The sequence below is a fragment of the Alligator sinensis genome, unplaced genomic scaffold (genome assembly GCF_000455745.1).
Source record: "Alligator sinensis unplaced genomic scaffold, ASM45574v1 scaffold80_1, whole genome shotgun sequence".
NCBI classification, from domain to species: Eukaryota; Metazoa; Chordata; order Crocodylia; family Alligatoridae; genus Alligator; species Alligator sinensis.
The window spans coordinates 1,071,378-1,096,932 of NW_005842206.1; the positions used below are offsets into that span (position 1 = coordinate 1,071,378).

General features: G+C 43.1%; 1 protein-coding gene across 8 annotated transcripts in view; it reads right to left on the minus strand.

Moving 5' to 3' along the window:
* Window positions 1-25,555, minus strand: part of TDRD3 (tudor domain containing 3) — a 157,165-nt gene that overhangs the window by 92,008 nt on the left and 39,602 nt on the right. For all 8 annotated transcript variants that reach the window (XM_006026723.2, XM_006026724.3, XM_025207728.1 and 5 more), the window contains one exon: window positions 20,726-20,867. In XM_006026723.2, the coding sequence (XP_006026785.1) occupies window positions 20,726-20,867 (142 nt within the window). The remainder of the gene's footprint in view (window positions 1-20,725; window positions 20,868-25,555) is intronic.

Sequence of the window (25,555 nt, forward strand, 5' to 3'; positions counted from 1 at the left end):
ATTATTCTACACGTACATTTACACAAACTTAAGCCTTTTGAGGATTAGGGATAATTTGGATTCCAAACAAATTTACCGAACCTGTGCACCCCAAATTCCACAAATACAAAGTTAATATTATTATTTTATGTTTACATTACAGAAGCACTTGGAGGACACAATAAAGATCAGTCCACGTATCCAAGAATCACGTGAGAACGCAGCCTGTCTCCACAGCTATCTGATGCATACGCCCCACTGTCACCGCCCAATTCTCTTAGTAAAGATTAGCTTCTTAAAGTATTTAAATAACATGAGTTCACATTTTGTGCAGTGTATCAATTTACTCTCTGATTCTAACAACAGTGGCACAATGCAGTGACAGTTCTATTCAGGTATCCACTTTGTTACCCTGTAACTTTTTATGTAAGGTGTTTGAAACAGCAAAAGAAATAAAACATTAACAATTATTTTAACATTTTAAAAATCAGCTAAAATGGAAATGTTCAACCCTATCCTTCTGCTCCTTATTGTCCATTTTTGCATTGTTTTCCCTAAAAATTAAACCATATATAAAGTAGTTTTGTTTAGGTTTTGAAGGCTGATATAATATTTAAATTAATAAGTATCAATTTTGATTTTAGAAAGATATAATCTGTTATGACAATACTGTATCTACTATAAACAATATTAATAATACAAAGTATTGAATATGATTATCCTATGCAATTAAATATGATACATTACTATCCTTGATATTCTGATCTGTTTCTTTTACAACCAATTTTTCATGTCAGGCCAAAATAGACTATTTTTCTTAATCTTATGAATTTCTTGAAAAGTTAATAAGACATGTTTTCCAGCACTGGATCATAGCACCTGATAATGTAATCAAGAAATATGTTCCAAAAACGATTTTAAAGTTTTCCAGATTGCAGCAATCTGAGGAAATTTTGATATATAACCAGTTTAATTTAGCAGAAAACTATGAACAGACACTTGCAAAAAGCTGAAAACAGACAACTACTCAATGTAATAAGTTCATATCTCCAAATATTCTAAGCATGGTTTACTAGCTTGAATACTGAGCGAGTCAGAATGCTTTTCATGATAAGACAATAATATGTATAGGTCTCTTATCCATGTTTATATGAAAGATACCATAGTTTTAAAGAACTGTCTCTGTCATTGCAAAATACAAATATTACTATCCATAGGCCGCTGAAAGAAATTCCTGTATGAAACAAGTTTACTGGGCCTCTAAATATATTTGGCAGCCTGTGGAATTGCAATGTCCTACCCCAAAGAGAAGTGAAAATTCAGGTCTGCCACTTTAAAGGAGTTCATTCAGGGAACTCTAAAAAGAGGCATCTTACTCCAGATCTAGGATGGGATGTAGAAAAAGTAGTGCATCAAAACAGAGGAATATTAGGTTTTTATGCCATGGTGCTATTAATGTGGTACCCAAGATGGACTTTACGCTCTTTTTGAAGGAAACAAAAACAACAGATTTGACAATTAAAAAACAACTGTAATTTAATATAGGTAAAAGGAATTATATAATATTTAACACAAAAAGTAATTTATATAGTCCTTTCATAAGCATCTACGTCCTTCAAAAATACAGTCTATAAAAATGCTTTATAGTAGGAATAGGAAACCCCCGCCCCACAGCACGCATGCCAGAGCATGGCACATGAAGGCATTTTGCTTGGCAGACGCGCCTTGGGGCAGACGGTGGGGAAGTGGCCAAGACTGCACCGCCACAAGGATGCCTTGCAGTTACCCTGCCAGGTGCCCCTGGTACGACAACATCTTACAAGGTGAGACTGCGGGTGTTTTTGGCACTCTGCCCAAAAACATTGTGCACCCTTGCTTCGTCATCCCCAGAGAATTTCGGACATTTCTGCAGTGAACTGTAGCACTGTTTTCAATACTATTCAAAACAATCTGGGAACTGGATCATTTGGGTAGCGTTAATTCTCTTTAATTGAAGAGGCCAAGCTTTTGGAAAGCATCCCAATGCAAGAAAACTCTGAAGAACATGATTAATTTTAAGCACCTGCTTCAACGCTTTTCTAAATCAGGGTCATGAGGAGCACCTGTGAAAAAGACTGGTCCAAGTTATCACTGAAGTAAATTGCTTAGCAGATTCAGAAAATGATTACCTATTTATAGGAATAAAAACAGCATGTGCAATTACACCAGATAGGAAACAATTACAAGGACTGTTAAATCCTTAAGATTCAGGTATATGATCACCTTGAATCTACAAGCCCTCTTCCCACTGATAAATAATTCTGCAATTGTATACAAGATTTTGACACCTCCTTCTGAAGCATTCAGCACTGGCTCTTGTATAAGACAGAAAATATAAATGATCCCCCAAGGTTCCATACAACCCTTTCAAGGGTGCCACAGCCTGGACACTGCCACAGTGGTGACCAGGTGAAATTGTCCCACATGCCTTGTACAATTCAGATAAGCCTCAAGGAGTGCATCCCCATCGGTGCACACGTGCAATTTGTGGCACTGCAGACCCATCTGCAGCACCACAAGCAGCACACACCATACATGCAGGTTTTTTTCCATGCTGCTAATTCACAGCACAATGGGGTTTTTTTGAAAGCAGGAGTTCAAGGGGTCAAAAAAACCTGCTTCAGAAAAAAAGTGGGGCAGCACACAGGGCAGCAGCATTCACCACCCAAAAACAGTCTGGTCAACCAGACCCATGCTCCAGCTGCTTGCCAGGCTCTGTGCACCCAGATCACCACTGCTGGAGCTCCAGGAGGCATCCATGACCACAGATAAGGCTGCTGGGGCCAGCCCAGGTGCTGGCCCCAGCCTCTCCTACCCTACCCGGGGCAATCCGTCATGGACCAGAGCATGCGTGCAGTGGCGTTCCTCAGGGACAAGTAGCAGCAGCATAACTATGTACTGCTGCTATCTGTCCCCAGGGAAATGCACATGTGCATTCATCTGGACACGCCCAAGCAGGCAGGAGCACCCTGTCCTGCAGCAGCCCTTCCTGGTTCAAACTTCCCCTTCCTGGAAGCCCATGGGAGCAGGTCTGGGTAAGCAGGAAAACCCAGGCTTTCCCCACTTACCAGACTCACCCCAAGGATTTCCAGGGAAACGTCTGAGTAAGTAGGAAAAGCCACATAAGTGCTCTCAGGGTTTGACGGTCCCCATCCTGCCTGGAAATTCCCAGGGAACACAGGACCCAGCCCTTCAAGCCCCACAAGAAAACAATGCCTTTCATCCCAGACCATCAAGGACCAGGGCAAGGAATAAACGTGTTTCTCCAAATGAAACATAACAGCCGTGTTTGTGACACATTACTAATCTTAGGGCATACACAGAGGTCACCCAATGAAGTGGATCAACTGTGGTGGGATGTGTCCTGGCACAGCTGATTTGCTTCAATGGGCAAAACGCACGTTATCAATCGTCCCAGAGGCCCAAACCTGGGGGACAACAGGAGACACATTCCCCAGTTGCATAGGAACACCTAGGGATTTCCCAAGGCACATTTCTCTTAACAAGGGAAAGTCTGCAAGTGGGGAAAGGCAGCAATTCCCCAGAGCATGAACTCCAAGGGCTTGAGAGGGTTGATCCTGCAAGGGAATTCCTGGGGCACATAATCAGACCTTCAAGCCCCAGAAGCACCTATTTGGGATGGCTGGAGAATGCGGGCAGTTCCAGGCTGACCATGCTCTCCCACCATAAAGCTGAGACATTGTCACAGTAAAGTAACATAAATTGATATCACCTATGTCGTGACCACAAATTTTAGGCACCTGTAGAGAGACAAAGGGTATGGAGATCTATTTCCTGGGCCACTGTGCCACCATCAAAAATTTTAAGGCAGCACGAAGGTGCTATCAGTTTCCACCCTTAGTGGTTCAGTGCCATAACAGTGCCTATTACAAGGAGTCAGCCTGGGAGAGCTGGTTGCAGGCGCACTCCTCGTTAGAGTAAATTGACAATGGAGTCAAATTAATTGACATCAATCATATTATATGTCCACAACCATACACAATATCCTGGAGGGGGAAAAAAATGATATAATTTTATATTCGCCTTTTCACTACCTTTCCCTTGCTTTATCTGCTGTTCTTGGATTTTTCTATTGAAATCAACAATTAAAAAATGCCCTGATAAATTCAAGGTCAGTTAAGCAAAAGGATTATATCCATTCAACAGCTCTGTTTTTAGTACTTATCCTACAGTTTCCCCCATCACTTGTTTTGAGTTCAATGTATGTATTATATAGTCTATATGAATAAAAAATATAAAGACCCATCCAACTGTCATCCATCATCTAAAACAGTTTGCAAGTATCCATGTGGGCCATTTACCACTTTCCCTAATAGTTAATCAAGGTGTTCTTAGGAATGAAATGGAAGGGGAGTAAGCAATTATTCAGTGTCTCACAGCTGAAAGGATAAAATAGATTATCCCTTCAGTCCTACAGTATTGACAATATTTTGATAACAGAGGATAATGGATAGATCTTTGGTCTATAATTCTAAACACTCCTAAAGTATCCTTTGGATTAAATCCAGCATACTTTTTTTTTTTTTTTACAAACACCATCAAATAACACTTCTGTATTACTTAAGGAATCAAGTAATTTAATATACCTGCAACTGCTGAATCACTGCCATCTCTAATAACCCCAATAGCAATAGAAAACAACTATTTTTATGTAATCAAAATAAAAGCTGCTGACACTTCTTAGTTTGTTAAACACTATGAAGGACAATCTAAGAAAAAATCAGAACTTAAAATCAAAGTTTATTTATATAAACAGCAGTATATTGAAAAGTATCCTGAAACAACAAAGTAGTCTAGATAAACAAGTAAAATCATTAAGGACCATTAAAGATCAATCCCATGATGCCACTTGCTCAGCTGAATTCCACTCTGAGATCTTACATTAACTGGTTCTCACCCCAAACATCACCACTAAATAGTACGTATTAGTAAGTATGTATACGTAAGCTTCAGTCTCATTGGGAAAAATATGAAGTGATGAATATTTGGAATTTTAATTAAAGGAGGATTTCAGAATCATGCCCATTCATACAAGTGTGAGATGGCAGTCATTTTGAAACAGGTTCATTCTTTGTATAGTCTTATCCCTCAGAAAAAAACAACAACCCTCAAATACATGCACATGAAAGGAAGAGTAAAGGAGGCAGGCTAAAACAAAGCTACAGAGGCTGCAAGGGAATGTGGGTGACAAGAAGGCACAGGGGCTTTGAAGTAGATATTCTACAAGCACGTGACAGACTGTGTTCTACCCAGGCCATTTACTTTACTCTGATGGAATAAAGCAGAACTCCGTTTCATTGTAATCCTCCTGTTTTTCCCTCCTTCAAAGCAGCCAGTACATACAGATTAATCTGACTATACAAGTTCATATAAAATAGACTTAATATTTTGTATCTTCATATATTTACAATGATCACATGGGTCCTTCATTTGCTGTTCTGGTACAGTATGTTTATAAAAAGATAACAGGGAATTCTTTGACAAAAAATTACATTATGATTAAATTAAATACTGTACAAGAAATGTGGTAGGGATTGCAAAACAATGCAGTATAAGCACAAAACAGCCTGAATTAAAGGCAGATTCCAAATAAATCTATTTATGTAAGTACAGAGAACTGACAGCTAGCTCACCCAAGCCACTTTCACTCTGTTCTATAGTGATGTTTTGGGGGAGTAAAAATAATCTCATATCTTTGACCCCTGACAGACATTAGAACAATGGTATGTCTGCAATTGGAAGAACTTTATGCCCAAACATTGAGCCTAATGCCATGTCAGGCATGCATGGCAGAAGTGGCTTGTAAAATTCTGCCAGTCCCTGCCACACCGCTGCTGAGCTGCTCCCAGACCAATACTGGGGATCAGATGAGGGATGCTTTATCCAGGTCCAGGGACACTACTGTCAGACCTAGTCTGGACAGTCCAGGTCCAGTTTTAGACCCAGGCTGTTGGGATCAGGTCCAACAATCAGCTGGTTGTTGGGCCAGCCCTAGCAGTCCTGGTTAAGTTAGAGACCGGGGCTGTTAGGCCAGGTCAGACAACCAGCTGGTTGTCAGCCTAACCTGGGAAAGCCTAGCTGCATACCACGCATAGATAGAACTGAGAGGTTACACAGCATCAAGACCTTGGGATTAGGAAGCCTTGCCTCCATCCCAGGTCCCAGACAAGTTTCGGGATGCTCTCAGCTACATCCCTGATACAGGCCCCTGGGGAGGCACAAGACCTCACGGGCCAAGGGGTCAGGGTGGCAGATCACTCTGTCACCCTCAAGAGGGAGTTGCCCATGATGATCACTCTGTGTTTTGTTTTTGGGGTGGTTTCAGGCTGTCTTTCTTCCTTGAGTGCTGGAGCTGGTGAGCAACATCAGGATGGGGGCGGAAAATCAACACACCATTCCAGCTGCTCCCCAATGTTGCGTTTCTCGCCTGCCACTCCCTTGATGTTCTTTCAAGTTGGGAGCTGGTTATACTGGCTAAAAAATCCAGGCCTATTGGAGGAATTTCTTCCTGGGGCTCCACCTCCCCTTACATGCCAACCTTACCACTTCCTAGATGTTACCCATTTTCTTCCTTGGAGTCATAACCCTTGTGGGCAGTAGAGCAGTCCTTCCTACACCACCATGACCCCTGTCAGGCATTTCAGGTCAGTTCATAAGAAGTCCATCCGTGACTCAAATCTTCACAATCCATCACACATTCAGGGTTCCTCCCCTTTTATCAATTGATTAGCAGACTCAAAGGTAAATCAACTCAGACCAAACCCATTCATTCATAGATGCTAGGGTCGGAAGGGACCTCAACAGATCATCGAGTCCAAACCCCTGCCTAGGCAGGAGGAAGGGCGGGGGTCAGGTGCCCCCAGCCAGATGCCTATCCAGCCTTCTCTTAAAGACCCCCAAGGTAAGGGACAGCACCACCTCCCTTGGAAGCCCATTCCAAATTTTGACCACCCTTACAGTCAAGAAGTTTTTCCTGATATCTAGATTAAATCTGCTCTCTGTCAGTTTGTGACCATTGTGCCCTGGTGAAGAGAGCATCTCAGATCCCTTGCTGTGTCCCCCTAATGAATTTGTAGGCAGCCACAAGATCACCTCTCAGCCTTCTCTTGCAGAGACTGAAGAGGTCCAGGTCCCTCAGCCTCTCCTCATAGGGCTTGTCCTGTAAGCCCCTGACCATAAGAGTGGCTCTCCTCTGGACCCTCTCGAGTCTATCAACATCCTTCTTGAAGTACGGTGCCCAAAACTGGATGCAGTACTCCAACTGCAGTCTAACCAATGCCACATAGAGGGGAAGTATCATTACTTCCCCATTCACTGTTCATTAACAGTCTTCGAAGGTACATCGACTGAGGTCTCTTCATTCATTCAGGGTTCATCCCCCTCAATCAACTGAATAGTCTCCACAGTAGAGCAACTCAAATCAATTCCATTAATTCATGAACAGTCTGCCAACTGAACATCCATTCATACACTCAGGTTTCACCCCTTTTATCAATTAACTAACAGTCTCTAAAGTAAATCATTTTAACACCATCCACACCTGGCTGGCTCCACTGCCCTAGCTCACAATAGGCTCAGGCTTCTACACCTCACACTACCCAGCTCCTCTTCAGCCCAGACTTTGATCCTTACTCAGGCAAGCTGTACCAGCATTCTGCCTGAGGGTGCATGTGTCTGAAGCTGGTTCTCGACCACTCATGACTGCTGCTGTGTGTGCTTTCCCCATAAATGGCTGCAGACTGGCACAAGCAGTAGAGTTCTCCAGCATCCTCTCTCCACAGACACTGCAGTCTCTCCCTGGCTGCCCCTCTCCAGAGCCAGAAGTACTGATCCAGGCTTCCCAGTGTCCAATTTGGATAGCGCACATCTGCAAAAGCATGGCAAGTTGCTCTGGGCTCTGGCTGTGCTCTTTATGTCACCCAAGGTAAGTGGGGAGTGATCTTCATTCCTGGGACCTCCTCTATGCCCAGAGCTTCTCCCTTCACACCTATAAAACAGCCAACTTCCTCAATCCTCTGCAGACTACTTTCACAACACTCTCCCAGCTGAGAACCTTACTCTAGGTGCTCCAAAGATTCTGTCCATCTTCTTACTGGACAACCTGCCACTGTCTTTTCCAGTTCTCTCCCATAATGAGAAGCGTGGCTCACCTTTATACCATATCTTTTCTCTGCATGTTTTCAGAAATTCAATTAAATTATTTTAATATTAAAATTCACAAAAAATCATTTATCTACAGTAAGCATCAATGATATTAAAAGACCACTCCCAAGGTATGTACAGCTATTACATATAATGCCCATCTCTACAGGCATTCAGAATGGTGGACCCAATCTGAGTTAGTTCACCTCAGATTGGGAATGGCTTAATCCCATCTACTCAACTCCTGCACGTGTTCAGACCACATCTCCTGAGCTAGGTGCTAGCCTAGCTGCCCACCCCAGTGCCAGGACTGTTTTCTTCCAACACTCCTCCCCCCACACCCAAGTCAGACTAAGCTAGTTTTAGCTCCCCAATCCTCCCCCCCCCACCCCACAGATTTCCGAGCATCCCCTGCCCCCAGATCCTGCCTACCCCTCTTGCTAACCTTGAGTTACTGACACTGGATTCCCTGCCCAGGTCCTGACAGCAGCAAACAGTTGTACACACCATCGCTCCTGGTCTATGTGCATGCAGCTTGAAGTAAGCCGTATGAATACGAACCAGGTGTGGCCAATAGCTTTACACATTCCAGACTCCATGAAGGCCTCTTATGGTAGTTACTCAACCTCAGACACACCCACAGAACCAACCACATTGTGACTGTGGTCTTCCGAGGAGAAATTCTTATTTTTGTCTACACTCAATAATGGTCAAAACGCTCATATTACACATAGAAATTACAATTTTCTCTAAAACACCAAACCATGACCATTACTGCCAACCCCACCCACATCCAAAACCTTAGACCAGGGGTTCTCAATCCCTAGGCGATGGCCTGGTGCTGGGCTGCTGCAGGTCAGCTGCCAATCTGCAGCACAGTAGGCTGCTGCACCAGAAGTGGCCATGGACTGGCAGACCACGGCCCCCCAGAGCCAGGCGAAGTGGCTGTGGCTCCTTCTGCAGTGCCCTCGGCAGCACGCAGTTTGGCCCACCCCTCCCCCCACCTGGGGGGTGGGGATATCCTCACCCGTCTTCTGGCCAGAAATTTCGACCATGGTCAGTTGCAACTGCTGGACTGCAGTTTGCCAGGCCATGGCATAAAAACTTTGGGAAACCCTGTCCTAGACCATACTGAATTCCAAAATTATTTTCAAAAGACAGCATAGGAACATAAGAATTAGACTTTCACAATACCAGTTTCTAGACCATTTCTATAGATATCCCAACACTGAAACACCACTGCTCACCTTTGCGTACCTACAGTTCAAAAGAAATCTTAGAGGGCCTGCACCAGAGGAAGCAACTGATCATCTAGCCTATTCTATAAACTCCTCATAGTCAATGCAGTTCCCAATCAGGTTAAAGTTTGTAGGAATACCTGAACAGGGAATAATCATGTCAGAAGCAATTGTGCTCTACCCAAATACCTGCTATGCTTAGCTCACTATTTTACAAAGTGCTACAACACCAGCGAGCAACAGAACAGAACTAGCTCTGAAGGAGTTATTTATGCAAATGTCTATATAGTCAGAAAAAAGGTGTCACCACAGCAGGAACTAATTTAGCTGGAAGACAGAAAATAAAAGAAGCAATTACCTAAGAATGGAGTTAATTTGAGAATAGAAAAAAACAAACAAGTAATGACTGAACCATGAAGACAGGGAGGGGAAAGTGAAAATGCATGAAAGGCAGAATGCAGACGGGAAGACATAGGATTATGAGCAGGTGGAGGAACAAGTAGTTAGTAGTAGACCAAGACAGCAAAGACAGAAAACCGACTTGGTGTCAGAAAGAGAACACATGCAGTAAACAGACTGAAACAGAAGAGGTCAAAGGAGTGATTGAGATGAATTAATAGATCAAAGAGTAAGGATAGAACTACAGAGGAATGGGAAACAAAGAACAAAATTAATAATAAAATTAAAGAAAACAACAAGAAAGAAAAGGGGTGGAATAGGAAATGAAATGAGAAAGCTGACAAGACAGAGGCCTCAAAACAGTTTGAAAAATCAAGTTTATTGGATTCTGACAGATGTTCTCCTAATTGATAAATAAGAGTTCACAGATGTCTATAATATATCACCATTTTGAGATTACCATTACAAAATAGAGGGTTTCCAATGCACAGATTAAGGCACTTTAAAAAATGATCTTTTTTTTAACCACAACTGGAAGATTAAAAAAACTAAAAAAAAGCAGTTTCAACAATATTTACTACTTTCTGTCATACTGAAAAGAACTAAATCAATATCTAATTCACTGCTAAATATTTAGTTATTTCTGAAATTACACTGAATTGTAGAATTACTGAAGAAAGAACCTTCATTATGTTACTCAAAAATATGAGCATACCAGAATTGAGTAACATTTCGGAAAAGAACCAAAAACAAATAGAAAGGGAAAATTACACTTTTTGTGCAATGTTTTTGTGCTAATATATGCCACTATCACAGTATTGACCTCTCTTTCTTATTCTATAGTGAAGATACCAAAGACTGAAAAAGTGGGGCAGGGGAAGAAAATATGATTAATTAAGGTGAGAATGTCAGTAAAGTTTTAAAACTTAGCTTTTAAAACTGAAGTTAAACTTAATTTCCATTCAGAAGATAGTAAACAACACAGTGATGGACAGAGGTCTAAAAAAGTGATAGAAATGAAAAAACTACAAAGAAATCATGACAGAAGGTTCAGAATTATTTTAGGATCATGATAAATGTCATACAAGAACAAAACATGAGAACAATTTATACTGGGCAATAACAACAAGGAGCTAGTCTTACTGAGTTGAAAGTTTGAGGAGAGTAGAAAGCAAGGAACTCTCATTTCTCAGAAGGCAAAGATCTCTCTGTTTTGGTCTGGTCTGAGATCAAGTGTTATAGGAGCACTTTCACAACATGGACCAAAAAACCAAAATTGTACTAATGGGAATGAAACTGTTGTAGTCGATTTAAAAGGAGATGGAGTTGACCAAAGAGCTTAGAGGAAGTTCAAAGGGTGGAAATGACTTAAGTCATATAGCAAAAATGAATGAATGCCTGGAGCTTGGTCATGCACTAGTAGGAAAGCTCAAATTTTCCTGCAAACAGTATGAGTAAAAGAAAAGATTTTATAAGTGGTTTGACATTACAATTTTTCAAAATGACCCACTGAAAGAAGTATCATTTTAACTTTCTTAAAAGAACACGTAGAAAGAACACTTTTCTTCTATATATGGAGAAAGTACAATATTTCAAATGTTGTTTTTAATTGTTCAAGTTAAGAGGGTATTTTTATAAAAACTTTAAATTAGTAAGTCTATAATTCATAACAGGGAGAGAAGGTAGGCACCATTTATTAAGGTTACTTGACACTTCACATAATAAAGACTTTTCTTTAATTGTTCTGCCAATCTTAAGCTATTTAGGTTGAAATTTTACTTGATTTAATTGAGGCTGAACTTTCCTGTGATTTTCTATCAAAATGGTTCAATCATTAGTGACAAAGAGCATAGGGGGGAAACATTTGCTTTCCTGTGTTTAAAAGAAATTCTAGTAACCTTTTTGAGCATCTTTATCACTCCCCCAAGTGCTGCTTTGTGGCATTTTACATTCAGAGAAGGAGTAGCTTCTATATCATGGATGTGCATTTCTTAGAATCCCAATAGAAATCTACCCAAATTCGGCAGGAAAAAAAAACAAAACCAGGTTTAACATGTACAATAAAAAATTCCCAGTTTCAGCAATCAAATTATTTGCAGATCCTGCCCTCAGTGAATAGATCATAGTATCTCACAGAATCTAGTTATGACCATGTTGAACATACATCACTTCTCCAAGAAGCACCTGAGTGTGCTCCAGGGCCCTCATGTTTTCTGGTACTGACTACAGAGTGTGTGCTTTACAATTGCTTCATGAGACAAGATTATGCATATGCCACTTTTTCATAAAAGTGACTGAGCAAACTACGGGGACAAAGCTAGCTTTTCTCTCTTATTGCTGGCTCCCACCAGGTATTGGAACAGAGAACAGGGAGTGTCTCTCTCCAGTGCATTCAATTACATTCCCTGCTGACAACCAATAAGGAAGCCATCTAATTCAAAAGCAAATGGGGAAAAAAAAATCACCCAAAAGAGAGGAAAGGAGAAGAATCAGAGAGTCTGGGAAGACTGCAACTGGAAGATGGGAAGAAAATGAGATTTAGGACTGTCTGGACAAGGGGACTGGAACTGGGATCCAGAAGGAAGGGAGTTTAGTACTAGGAGCCATGGTATAGGGGGGTACAATTTTTGCCCCAGTCTCTTTTCCCAGGCCAGAGTCAGGGAAATAGTGCAGGGGAGACAGATAAGATATAAATATGAGGAGGGACAACTGGGGGTAGGAACTGGGACTGGCTGGATAGAAAGACTATGATAGGCAAGGAGAATGGGTCTAGGGCAAAGACCTAGGGACACAAGAGACAGGTTGGGAAAAAAAAAGAAAGTGAATAGGGCTTACACAGCCAAGCATGTGTTGGAGGGGTAAGGGAATGGAGAAAAGGACTCTATAGCCACTGGCGTACATTTCCAAATCCTCGGAATGGAAGACAGGTTCTCAAAACTCACCATTTCTTTGCTGTAAAAGCAGTGATTATAGCCTTGCTCAAGCTCACACTGAAAGTTGACAACCTTGTTGATTACCACCTTTTCTGAACAATCGAACTCTGAAAACATTTATTGAGTGTGCTGGGATGTGGCAGCTCAAACAGCACCTAAATCTACATATTTATTTGATACATACTAGTATAATTAGTACCCACCTGGGCTGGAACTGTAACAATTACCTATAACAAAGGTACTGGCTCATGTATCCAAAATAATTCAAATTATCCCTAGATTTATTAACATGCCCACAAGACCTATTACTGATTAATTACTGGGGTTTAAGATGACGTCCATATGACCAGTCTCACTGTGGGTGGACACATTCCTTGAATATTCAAGGCAAAAAAACCCTCAAACAAAACAAAACCCTGAGCTTACAACATATCTTTACAGCATGTAGATGCCCTGTGCTAAGGACAAAGAGTGGTAGTGCAATTCCTGCTTGTTTCCTTTGAACCACAAAGCTACAAGTATAATGAACTCAAAGTAAAAGGTGACAGAAAACAGAGAAAGATGTCAAACGTGCACACAGACAGTGCATTTCCAAAAACATCAGTTGCTGGTAGGTAACTCCTCTTTCTCCTTCAAGTACTTGTCCACTAGCAGTTTGACTGAGGGTGACTCCAAAGCTTGGAGTATGGTGGGCTGATACGGCAGCCCATTGTCCCATAACAAAACTGATGGATAAGCTTCATGCTTCATAGCTCAGATGTATGCTTCAAAAAAAGATGTCATACACCAAACCTGAGTATCTAGTCCACTTAGCTGGAGAAGCATATCTAGTCAAATCCTCTGCTGTGGGCGATAAATGTCTTTAATGAGAAACCAGCAGGCCCACTCTGCTATTGTAACCATCCAATGCCTATACTGTGAAATAAAGAGAGTTTAAGTCATAGAATCATAGAAAATTAGGGTTAGAAGGGACGCCAGGAGGTCATCTCGGCCAACCCCCTGCTCAAAGCAGGACGAGTCCCAACTAGATCATCCCAACCAAAGTTTTGTCTAGCCAGGTTTTAAAAACCCCCAAGGATGGAGCTTCCACCACCTCTCTGGGTAACCTGTTCCAGATGAAGTATCCTCCTTTTATTCCCAACGAGCAGGTCTGAGAGCAGCAAAAGTGTCCGAAGTCACTGTCATTTAAAGGAGGTTGTAGTACCAGAAATACCTCAGCCAGATAAAATCAGTCATGTAGAATCATGAATCACCTTGTGAAACACCTGCAGAGCTAAAGATGTATAGCTATGAAAACATAAGGTGCTTCCCTATTCACGGAATGAGGAAAATATCTGATAGGGAACTGCATTTTAGATGCTCTCTGGAACACTTCCTGTAAAATCAGAAGCAAAAAGGGGATCTATGGGTACTCCCAATCAACTAATATGACCTGAAGGACCAAATACTTTATGACCAGGACCTTCTGAGCCAGAAGGGGTGAGAAGACGCTGCAAAATTTTAATGAGGGCCTCCAGTGCTGGCCTGAAAGGCAGGGTCAGGTAACCAGGAAAGGGAAAGGGCATGGAGACAAAAGCTGGTTCTAAGTCACTAACAGGGAGGGAGAAAAGGCCTGGCAGTGGGAATCAGGACAGACTACCCTTGAGGGAAAGGAGGGGAGACACCCCAGTGGAAGGCCCCCAGGGCATATGAGCAATGGACCCAAAGATGAGGAGATTTCAGCAGCAGTAGGCCAAGTGGCTTTTTCCCCCCCTTCATTATCTTTTGGAGCCAAGGGGGTGAAGCTTTATGTTTTTGACTTTGCTGATGACCCACCATGGAAGGACAGTTCATTAAAATCTCTAAGAGGGTTGGGAGTACTTGCTTCAAAGCCTGGCATCTGCCAAGGCAGTTGAAGGCTAGGAGCCCATGGACCAGGATTTAATCCCTCTAACAGCAGAGATGAAAAAGTTCACCAGGAAAAAGAAAGACTTTGCAATCAGAAAGGTTGAGTCCCTGGAAGAAGGCCTGGACCAACCATCTGATAGAGGCAATGTAGATAAGGACAAGGCAGTGACACCTGGCTTTAAATCCACACCACCTTCACTCCACATAAACAGGGTAGGGGGGGAGAGTAAAGTGAACCGTGGGCACTCTCCTGGCCAGAGCTAGCCTAGATAACAACAGGGTCTGTGGAAATAACCCCAAGGCCCAATGCCTCTCCTTTCAGAAAGCCTTGCATCTTTGACCAGTTTCACTGCTTCGCCTAAATCCTTGCTCCTTGCTGTTTTCAAGGAAAGAGTAAAAGAATTGGACCTCTATAAGCTGTGGCAAGGACCTGAAGCTAGAAGTGAATCTGCAAAACACTGGATGGGCAGAGACTGAAAAGATGCAGATGTGGTCCCAAAGGAGGATCAGAAAGCAATGGATACTGCCAAGTCACCAGAAGCTATGAAATGCATCAGTCAGAGTAGACACTGGACTGATAGCCCAGAACAGAGCTACCAAAAAGCATAATGGTTCACCAAGTCTCAGTGCAATTGCTGAGCAGATGTTTTCACTGCTCAAGCCAAAGATAGTCCTGGATCACTGAATCTGTTCTTACCGTAATAAGAAAAGGAAGCAAAAGAGTGCTTGTCCCTATGTTTTCTGAGCACCACCTGAGCAGTCTGAGCAATACAACCAACAGCCAATGCTGGAGTCTTTTGGAGCCAGGAAATTGTCAAGCTTCCACAAGATCCACCCACACCCATCAATTTTGAACAGGACAAGGGAGACTGTTAAGAGCACCTCTTTGTGCAATCCTGAGATGGTTACTTCCCTCTTGCAATTAGCCCTGACACTCTGCAGAGGTCTTCACCAGTACCAAAGAAATAGATAACCTTGAAGTAGTGGCATTTTTAGGTCTAGGAAGGTAGGAATACAGATATTTAGACAAAAGCATAGCACAAAGTATTGAAAAAATGAAAAAGAAAAGGGGGGTGGGGAAGTCTTTTGTCTTAGATTCAAGTACAAGTGGGGCGAGGGAGGGGAGGCAGCAGCTGAACCACTAGCCCCAAGCCCAGGGTCAGTTCAAGTTGCACCTGCTGCTCCTCCTAACCAGCCTTTGCTCCCCAACACTGTTCACCTGCCCCTTGTCACTCCGGCTCCAGGTAGGAGGGGGCAGGCATGGGGCATGCAGGCACAGATATGAGGTGTGCAGACAGCTGGGTGGGGGCAGGTAAGCAAGGTGTGTGTGTGTGTGTGTGTGTGTGTGTGTGTGTGTGTGTGGCAGGAGAGGAAGAGAAGCAGTAGTAGGCAGGGGTCAGGCCACTTGACTTCCCTGCTGCCTGCCCCACCATTACCTGACTTGATCTTGCTGCTTGCCCTGTTACAGTGGTGGGTGAGGACAAATTTAAGACAGCCCTCCAAAAATAGATTCTAGACAAGAAAGGTTATAACAAATGTATACATTTCTCCATCTCTAGAATGTTATTATTGAGGGGTGGGGTGTCCTGAATTCAGAGTCATGTAGGATTCAGGTAAATACGGTGTTTTTAGAAAAACCAATAAAGATGTGGAGTTTCCACAAGGCACAAATACAAAACATGAAAAAGTGTATGAAAAAGACCCAGGAGTCATACCAGTGAAAGAAGAAAAAGTCAAAAATGAAGAGTCAAATGAATACACCAAGTTCACTGATGATACCAAACTTTGTGGAAAAGCATCCACGCCTGAGGACAGGAGGGCGATCCAGGCTGACCTGGACAGGCTCAGCAAATGGGCGGATGAGAGCCTGATGGTGTTTAACACCGAAAAAATGCAAAGTTCTCCACCTTGGGAGGAAAACCCTGCAGCATCCTTATAGGCTCAGCAGTGCTACGCTGGCTAGCACTACAGATGAAAGGGACTTGGGGGTCATGACCACAAGATGAACATGAGCCTTCAATGCGACGCTGCGGCTAGTAAAGCGAGCAAAATGCTGGCTTGCATCCATAGATGCTTCTCAAGCAAATCCCAGGACGTCATTCTCCCGTTGTACTCGGCCTTGGTGAGGCCACAGCTGAAGTACTGCGTCCAGTTTTGGGCTCCACAATTCAAAAAGGATGTGGAGAAGCTTGAGAGAGTCCAGAGAAGAGCCAAGCACATGATCAGAGGTCAGGAAAACAGACCTTATGACAAGAGGCTGAGAGCTATGGGACTCTTCAGTCTGGAAAAGCGCAGGCTCAGGGGCAATCTGATGGCCACCTATAAGTTTATTAGAAGTGTTCACCAGGATCTGGGGGGAACGCTTGTTCACCAGATCCCCTCAAGGGATGACAAGGTTGAACGGTTATAAACTCCTGCAAGACCATTTCAGGCTAGACATAAGGAAGAATTTCTTTACTGTCCGAGCCCCCAAGGTCTGGAATAGCCTGCCAACGGAGGCGGTTCAAGCACCTACACTGAACGCCTTCAAGAGAAATTTGGATGCTTATCTTGCTGGGATCCTATGACCCCAGCTGACTTCCTGCCCCTGAGGCAGGGGGCTGGACTTGATGATCTTCCAAGGTCCCTTCCAGCCCTAATGTCTATGAAATCTATGAACCTTCTACCTTAAAGGAATATGAGGGGTGGATTTTAAATAAAGTTAAACAAACTGGAGGGGAAAGGGTGAAGTTAGTCAGCTGTTCATCTCCTCATAATAAAGTGAATATTCTACATTGTTATTTTCCAGTTTCTGTTTTCAGTAAAGACTGTACTTATAGAACAACATATCTGTGCTCATGACCATATAGGGTGAATGTACGAGCAAGGTTCAATGTAGTGTTAATACTCCTGATTAAACTGACTGGCCATTTACCAATTAGTTTGCAATTTCAAGTACTTAAGAATCACCACCCCCGAATTCTTAATTTAGCTTTTCCCCTCTACTGTAAAACCCAAAATTATATTTAAGCTAGTTACAAGACCCAAGATATCTACTTTTTTCTATTCTTGAAAAGAAATCATAAGTTAAGATGTTTTGCTGTTGATCCCATAATATTATTATTATGATGGTAGGATGTTTTTTAAAGCATCATACAGTTTGCAGAACACATTTCAAGAATTTTTCAACTAAAGGAGCACAAAAATCATTTTAACAAACATTTACCTTTTTAATGTATTTTTAGAAATTAAAACTATCAAATTGATTTTAGTCCAGCTTGCCCAAAAGAGCAAGGGGAAAGGAGGGCAGAGAGGGAAGGGACTCACAAAGACTAAAGAAAGTTTCAGCTATAACTAAGTATTCCATTCAAAGTTTGACTAAAGAAATGTTCTTGAAGTTTGACTCGAAACTTTCTATAGTCTTTGTGGGTCCCTCCCTTCCCTTCCCTTCCCTTCAAAAAATGGAATATGTTCTCTAAAATCGTGGTCAGTGGAAAATAAGGAGTGTATAGAGAGGAAAACTTCCTAGATGGTATGTTCATAAACAAGATGCTCCTTGATTCACTGACATACATAATGAATCTACATGCTGTGTCAATAAATATTTATAGATAGCAATAATAGTTGAGTAAGCAAATGTCACTCACAGGGTACCCCACACCAACCTAACAAAATGATTAAATCTCTAACAGCCATTTGGTAGAACAGAAATACATTAATAGAACAGAACCTTGTCACCAGATCAAGGTTTTCTGATCTGGATATAATCACTGCTTTGTATCAGTGGCAGGGAACGGAGACAGCTTGAAAAAAAAATCATTTTTAATATACTCTCCTATTACTAGACTGAGCATATTAGAGTAAACGTTCAGATGTCTTCATGGTTTGCTTAAAAGCTCTCTGTAATTCATCTTAGTGATTATGGCCTTGATAAAACTAAACTACAATTGAAACATACCAAGCAGAAAATATGTTGAAGCATAGTTATCTGATTTTCTCTTTTAAAAAATCCAAAATTGTCTGATTAAAACCCACAAAATACAACTTTTTCCACGATTAAAATGAAGCACCACTATATATATGTATACAAATATATATGTATGTATGTATCAACTTAACAGAATGCTTTATTGATATATATTTACAATTTTAAAGCAATCTGGAAGCCTACCAGTGCCTCAGTCATTATAATAAAACAAATTATAAATACCTATATATATTTTAGCATTAGATTTTGTTTTTTCAATCATGAAAAATTCAAAATCCTCCTGACCCTTTCACTCCAGGATGCGTGCCCAGCTGTGGCAGTCCTCCCCACTGCTTTGGGGTGGGGGTGCTGAGCACCCCCCATATGCCAGTGCCCTGCCCTTGCCCATGCTACAGTGCCCCCCTGCCCTGCTGGTGCCCCTTACTACAGACCCGCAGATCCCTGGCCCTACCAGTGCCCTTTGCTCCCAACTCACAATCCCCCACCCCCCCGGCCTGCTGATGCCCCTCACTCCCAATCCCCTGCCTCTGGGCCCCAGTCCCCCAGTGTGTGGGGAAGGGAGTGGGTGTACAGGGCAGGGAGCGGGTGTGTGAGGCAGGCAGTGGCACACAGGCGATGCCATAGGCAACACATTGAGAGAGCAGGGGTGAGCACATGCCCAACCTCCCGATTTCTGTGTCCACAGTGGGGCATGGGGCTGCAACCTAGACAGACAGGCACCAGATGCCTCTGCAGCCCAGCAGGCAGGACCTGGCTCAGGAGGGAGCACTGCACCGCCACAGCACCAAGGTGAGGTGCCCCCTACCCATCCAGCAGTAGCCATGATGCACAACTCTGCACTGCCACCTCCAGGAGTCACACACCAGCCCCAATGCCACAAGTGCCAACATGAGGCACCGCAGCAGCACAGAGTGGTGCCCTGCTGCTGATGCTGGTGCTTGGCAGCCATGGCAGCATGGCACTGTCAGCACCAGCATCACTGAGCCTCCCCACCCTACTATGCCCTCCTGTGCTTGGTCCAGACTGCTGGGCCATGGAGGCAGCTACTGCCAGTGCCAGTCCAGCCAGGCTGCAACCCCATGCCATGTTGTGGGAACAGAAACCTGGCAGGGGGGCGAGGGGGGTTTCCTGCCTCCCTTCTGCATCGCCTATGGATCCAATCCCTCCACGTGATTGTGCACAGCAGCAGGGAGCCTCCTCCCCTCCCAATAGGCCACTCATGGCTCCGTCCTGCTCCCCACCCATGGACTCCTACTTGCTCCAGCCCTGACCCCAAGCCCCATGCACTGTCTCAGCTGGGCTGCACCTCCAGCCACCAACCTTGCCCCACTCCTTCCCTCACCATGCGGGCTCTGAGCCACTGTCTCAATCTGCCCACCCCAACCCCACAGACTTACCTGCAGGGAGCTGCAGGAGCTGCTCTCCACCACGCTGCCTGACTATCATTGGGCACATAGACCCCCTGCCTCTGATCACCATCTTCCCACTCTCCCCAGCCCCAAGCAGCCCCTGGCAGGCTTAAGCTCTGCTAACCTGCAAAGGGAAACCTGTGGTTTCCCAGATTTTTTTACTTTTGAAGGAGAAAATACATGTTTGTCTGTTGGGAAATGGAAAACCTGGATCCCTGGTTATCACTTGCAGAGATTTAATGGAATTTTCCTAGTTACCTAAACAGGGGTTACAGTATTTTATCACTACCTTCTAAAAACTTATGACATATTTTGTCTGTAAAAGTGCCACTCTATAATGCCATGGCAAGAAAAAAATGTATACATTTTCAGGGGAACTGCCAAAAGCCATCATGCTTAAAAACATCTGCCATAAGTGACTTTACACCTGCTTCAGGTGAAAGTAAGAATTAACTTCCACTAGATATTTAAGTTTAAAATTCCACAGAACACAACAGGAATAAAGTTTCCACTCAAAGATTTCTGCACTTGCAGTATATAATATGAACTCTCATTACAGGTTATCAGCAAAGTGAAATCGAACAACTCTGGCACATTTCTAAAGACTAAAATGATTTTTATCACAAGGAGCTCACTACCACCACTCTGCTCATAGGCATTAGATATAATTATCATCCTGTAAGACAAGCATTGACAGTGATGTTACCTCACCCTTTGTAACTCCCATTTTTCTATAAGATGCTCCACTTCACCTCCAAGAACTACAATGTTATTGTCATCCAAAAGCAGGAATCCATTCTTCACGTCAACAATTCCCGACAGCTTAATTTTTGTTCCAGGTGGAGTGTTCAGGCTAAAATCAGAAATAAAAAAATTCTCAAATATATATTTTAGCAGACAAAACAATATAGTTCTACTTCCATTATACTGTGAACACTGTCATGCTTCTTAGTAGGTTATTAGTATCTATCACTTTAGCAATAAATCTTTTAATGTCCACTTAATGTGCTCAATAGCTTTTCCTAGAACACTTGCCATTATAGCACAGAGATACGATATTGTAAACTGGATTTTAAAGCAGATGAATCCCTGTAAACTGTCTGTTTGGTTATAACACAAACCAAACTATTTTATTTATATTAAAATTAAGAACTAGTGATGATTTAACAGTATTTCCTAAAGTCATTAATGCATGTACGTTCTTCTATTCTCTAGTTTCTTACACACTGCTTATTCTACAATAAGAATCTCTAACCTTTGGTACTTTCCATTCCGCTTACTCTGATGATTTAAACAGGTCAGGGCACCCATGAGCCTGATGCACAGCCAGACAGAGATGGGCTGAGGCACATGTAAGGACTCCTCCTCCATTAGGCTTCTTTGTTCAGCCTACATGAGGCAGAAGAGCCAGCTCAAATTGCAGCCCTTCCTGTACAACCTTGCAGAGAGGCATAACTGTCCTACAAACATCTCTTTCCATGAGGAGTTGGCAGGGGGGGAAGGCAGACTGGGAAAGGCTACAGCACAAACCAACTCTTCTGCCTGCTTCAGGGTTATCAGAGAGCCCTAATGCAGGAAGAACAGGCGTGCCACAGTCCTGCACGAGGCACTTTTATTTAGGCCTCATACAGACATTGAGTTTTTCCTGGGAGAGTCACTGCCAATATAATGGTGGGGATTTATTATAGGCCACCTAATCAGGATGAGAAGGTGGATGAGCCACTCTTCAAACAGGTGACAAATCTATCTAAAAGTTATAGGATGGTACTGAAGGGAGACTTCCATTTTCTGGACATCTGCTGGAAGAACAATGCAGCCAAACAGAATATGTCAAGTCGTTTCCCAACTTGTGTGGAAGACAACTTTCTGTTCCAGAAGATTGAGGATACAACTACAGAATAATCTATCTTGGATCTTGTCCTGACTAAGAGGGAAGAATTGGTGGAAGATGTGAAGATGATGGGTAACCTGGGAAAAAGTAATCATGATATGATAGAATTCCAGATCCTGAGACAGGGAAAGCATGAGGCCAGCAAAATTAGACACTAGACTTCATGACTCAAGGAGCTAATAGGCATAATGTCATGGGAGGATAAATTGAAGGAAAAAGGTGCCCAGGAAGGCTGGGAGCTTCTCAAGGGTACAATGTGGGAAGCCCAAGAAACTGACCCAACATGATGGGAGCACAAGAATACGCAAGAGACCAGTTTGGTTGCACAAGGAGCTTCTAAAATACCTTAAATTCAAAAGGAAAGCATACACTCATTGGAAGAGTGGACAGGTTGCCAAGGAAGCATACCACAAACTAGCAAGTGATAACATCAGGAAAGCAAAGATAAAGAATGAGCTAGACCTTGCAAAGGAATTTAAGGACAACAAGAGGTTCTATAAGCATGGTGGCCAGAAAAGGACCAAGGAAGCTGTTGTCCTCTGTTAACAAGCAAGGAGGAACTATTAACAGAAGATACAAAGGCGGCAGAGCTACTCAACAGTCTACACCTCAGTCTTCATAAAAAAATTTAGCTGCAGCCAGTCACCTAATAGGGATTATCTGGATAAGGAAGGGGGGCAAGCAGAGGGAAGAGACAACAAAAGAAACACAGTCACAGAGCTTCTGTTGAGTCTGAATGAATTCAGATCAGCAGGGCCAGATAAACTTCATCCCAGAGTCCCGAAGGAACTGGTAGGAGAGATCTCAGTGCCCTTGGCAATGATCATCATGACATTATAGGAGATGGGCCAGGTACAGGCAGACTGAAAAAGAACCAACTTAAAGGCAAGAAGGAAGACCCGGGGAACTACAGACAAGTTAACCTCACCTCAATACAAAGGAAGTTACTGGAGCAGATCCTAAGGAAGGCTATTTGTAAGCATTTGGAAGAGAAAAGGCTGATCACAAGCAACCAGCATGGATTTATGAAAAGCAAACTGTATCAAACAAACTTGATCTCCTTCTCTGACAAAATAACTACTGTACTTGGATGGGTGAAGGGAATGTTGTGGATATAATGTATCTGGATTTCAGCAAGGCTTCCAACAAGGTCTCGCACAACCTCCTCAAACAAATTGGAAAAATGTGGACTAGATAAAACTATAAAGGTGGGTAAGTAACAGATCAATAGCCACAAGCAAGGGATCACTATTAACAGGTCCACGTCAGAATGTCAGGATGCTTGGAGCAGAGTCCCAAATGGGTCGGTCCTGGGCCTGGTGCTGATCAGCATGTTTATTAACAATTTGGATGCTACCATAGAAATCTTCTTAAGCAAGTTTGCAGACGACAAGAAACTGGGTGAAAACACACTGGAGGATGTGAGAACAATTCAGAAAAATCTCAACAGATTGGAAAGCTAGGCTAGAGCTAAAAGAATGAAGTTCAATGTGGACACATGCAAGGTGCTACACCTCAGGAGGAATAATCAAAAACACAAATATAAAATAGGTGACAACTGGCTGGATGGAAGAACTGTGGAGAAGGACTTAGGAGTCTTGGTAGATCACAGATTCAATACGAGTCTGTGGTGTGATGCAGCCACACAAAAAGGGAATCGGGTTCTACATGTCACAACCCAGTTAATCAGTGCCCATGCCACTAGCAAGAGATACCATTCATGTAGTCAACTAAGGGTTAAAAGAAATTCTTGCTAGAAACTTCTGAAACAAAATCCTGGCGGAGAGCTGTATATAATTTATGCCCACGTCACAAACAAGAAACGAAACTTAAGACTGGTCAGGGTGAAAGGGGATAGCCCTGCCATAAATCCCTGCAATTGGTTAAGAAACAAGAGTAAGCCACTCATCGTAACCTCATACGTAACAGGCAGAAAACCTAACCCACTACCTTGTAACTTGACAGCAACCTGAGAGTACAAAGAACTGCTGCTTGCCAGAAAATTAAAGATTCCACATAACGGTTCATCATTGGGTATCTCCATCAGACACCTCTATCTATAAATAGTTTAGCAACTTCCGCCTAGGCGGAGAACCCCGGAGAAACCTCTGAGGAGAGACCTGAGTCCATCACCAGAGTAGATTGACAGTCTGATCAGCTGTCAATACTCCCCGTCATCGTTAATTTTGACGTAGTAAAGCCCTGCAGGCACGATAGCACGTTTTCGGTGCCACGTCCGTCATTGCTTGGCTGTAACCCATACGTTTGACTATAATCAATGCAACTGTAACAGAAACAAAGGCTCAGCCTGCGTCGCATGTCACTATCTGGGCGACGTAAGTAAACAATCTCCTGTAACCAACACGCATCTGTGCCTGGTTAATTTCACCCCATCCATCACTACCCGCCCGTCAGGTGAAAGTGTTACTGCTCCGGAGGGGCGGGGGGGGAGGGGGGTCAGAAAGCAGCTGCCGGCGCTGCTCTGATCTCCGACACTACAACCCACCAAGTGTAAGACACAGGACAAGTGTCTTTCTACTCAGCACTGATGAGGCCTCCGCTGGGCTAATGTATGCAGTTTTGGGCTCAATATTTTAAAAAGGACATGGAGAAGTTAGAGAGCGTCCAGAGGTGGACAACAAAGATAATCAAGAGCCTGGAAAGCAAGTCATACAAGGAGAGACTAAAGGAGCTAGACATGTTCAGCTTGTGGAAAAGGTACTTGAGAGGACATGATAACAGTCTTCAAATACTTGAAGGGCTGCCATAAAGAAAAGGGAAAGCACCTTCTCTCTCTCGCTACAGAGAGGAGGACATGGACCAATGGCTTGAAGTTTTAGATTGGATATCCAGAAAAATGTCTTCCCAGTTAGAACAGTGACATAGTGGAACACACTGCCTAGGTTTGTTGTGGACTCCCAATCAATGGAAGTATTCAAGAAGAGGTTGAACAGCCAATGGTCAGGGATGATCTAGGCACAGCTATGCCTATATTCTACCATGAATATTTCCCAAGTTCCCGGACTTTGCTGGTTGCTGCTCCCCAGCCCTCAGCTCCTTTTCTGCTGCGTATATTTTTAAGCCTTCCCTGGGCATTGGGTGCTGGCTATAGCCAAGGCTGAGAACTGTAACTGGGATGTGCAAATGGTCCTGCTAGGACCAGAGCTGGAGGTTCCTAGCTAGAGGATCTTACCCCTCCACTCAAGGTCACACCGATCACACTATTTGGGGTCAGGAAGGAATTTTACCCCATGGTCAGATGCACTGACTGTTGGGATTTTTCCTTCCTCTGTAGCAGGGGGGTGTGGTCCTCTACCCAGGATGACTTGAGCATATATTGACAACATCTCACAGAAGCAGGACACTGGCTGCCATTTATCCCCCTGCTTTACCTGCAGCAGGTTAGGTCATTAGGCTTAGTTGCATCAGGGTTGACAGCAGTCTTGAACAGAATCTACATAATAGTTTTTTATGGGATGGGCTGATAGGAATGACCCTGCCTGAGGCAGGGGGGGTTGGACTAGATGACTTCTGGAGGTCCCTTCCAGCCCTACTTCTCTATGATTCTACTAAAGTAAAATTACAAAAAGGACCAAAAATAAAAAGATCAAGTCAGGATGGCAACTTCTATCCAAGATAAAAAAAAAAAA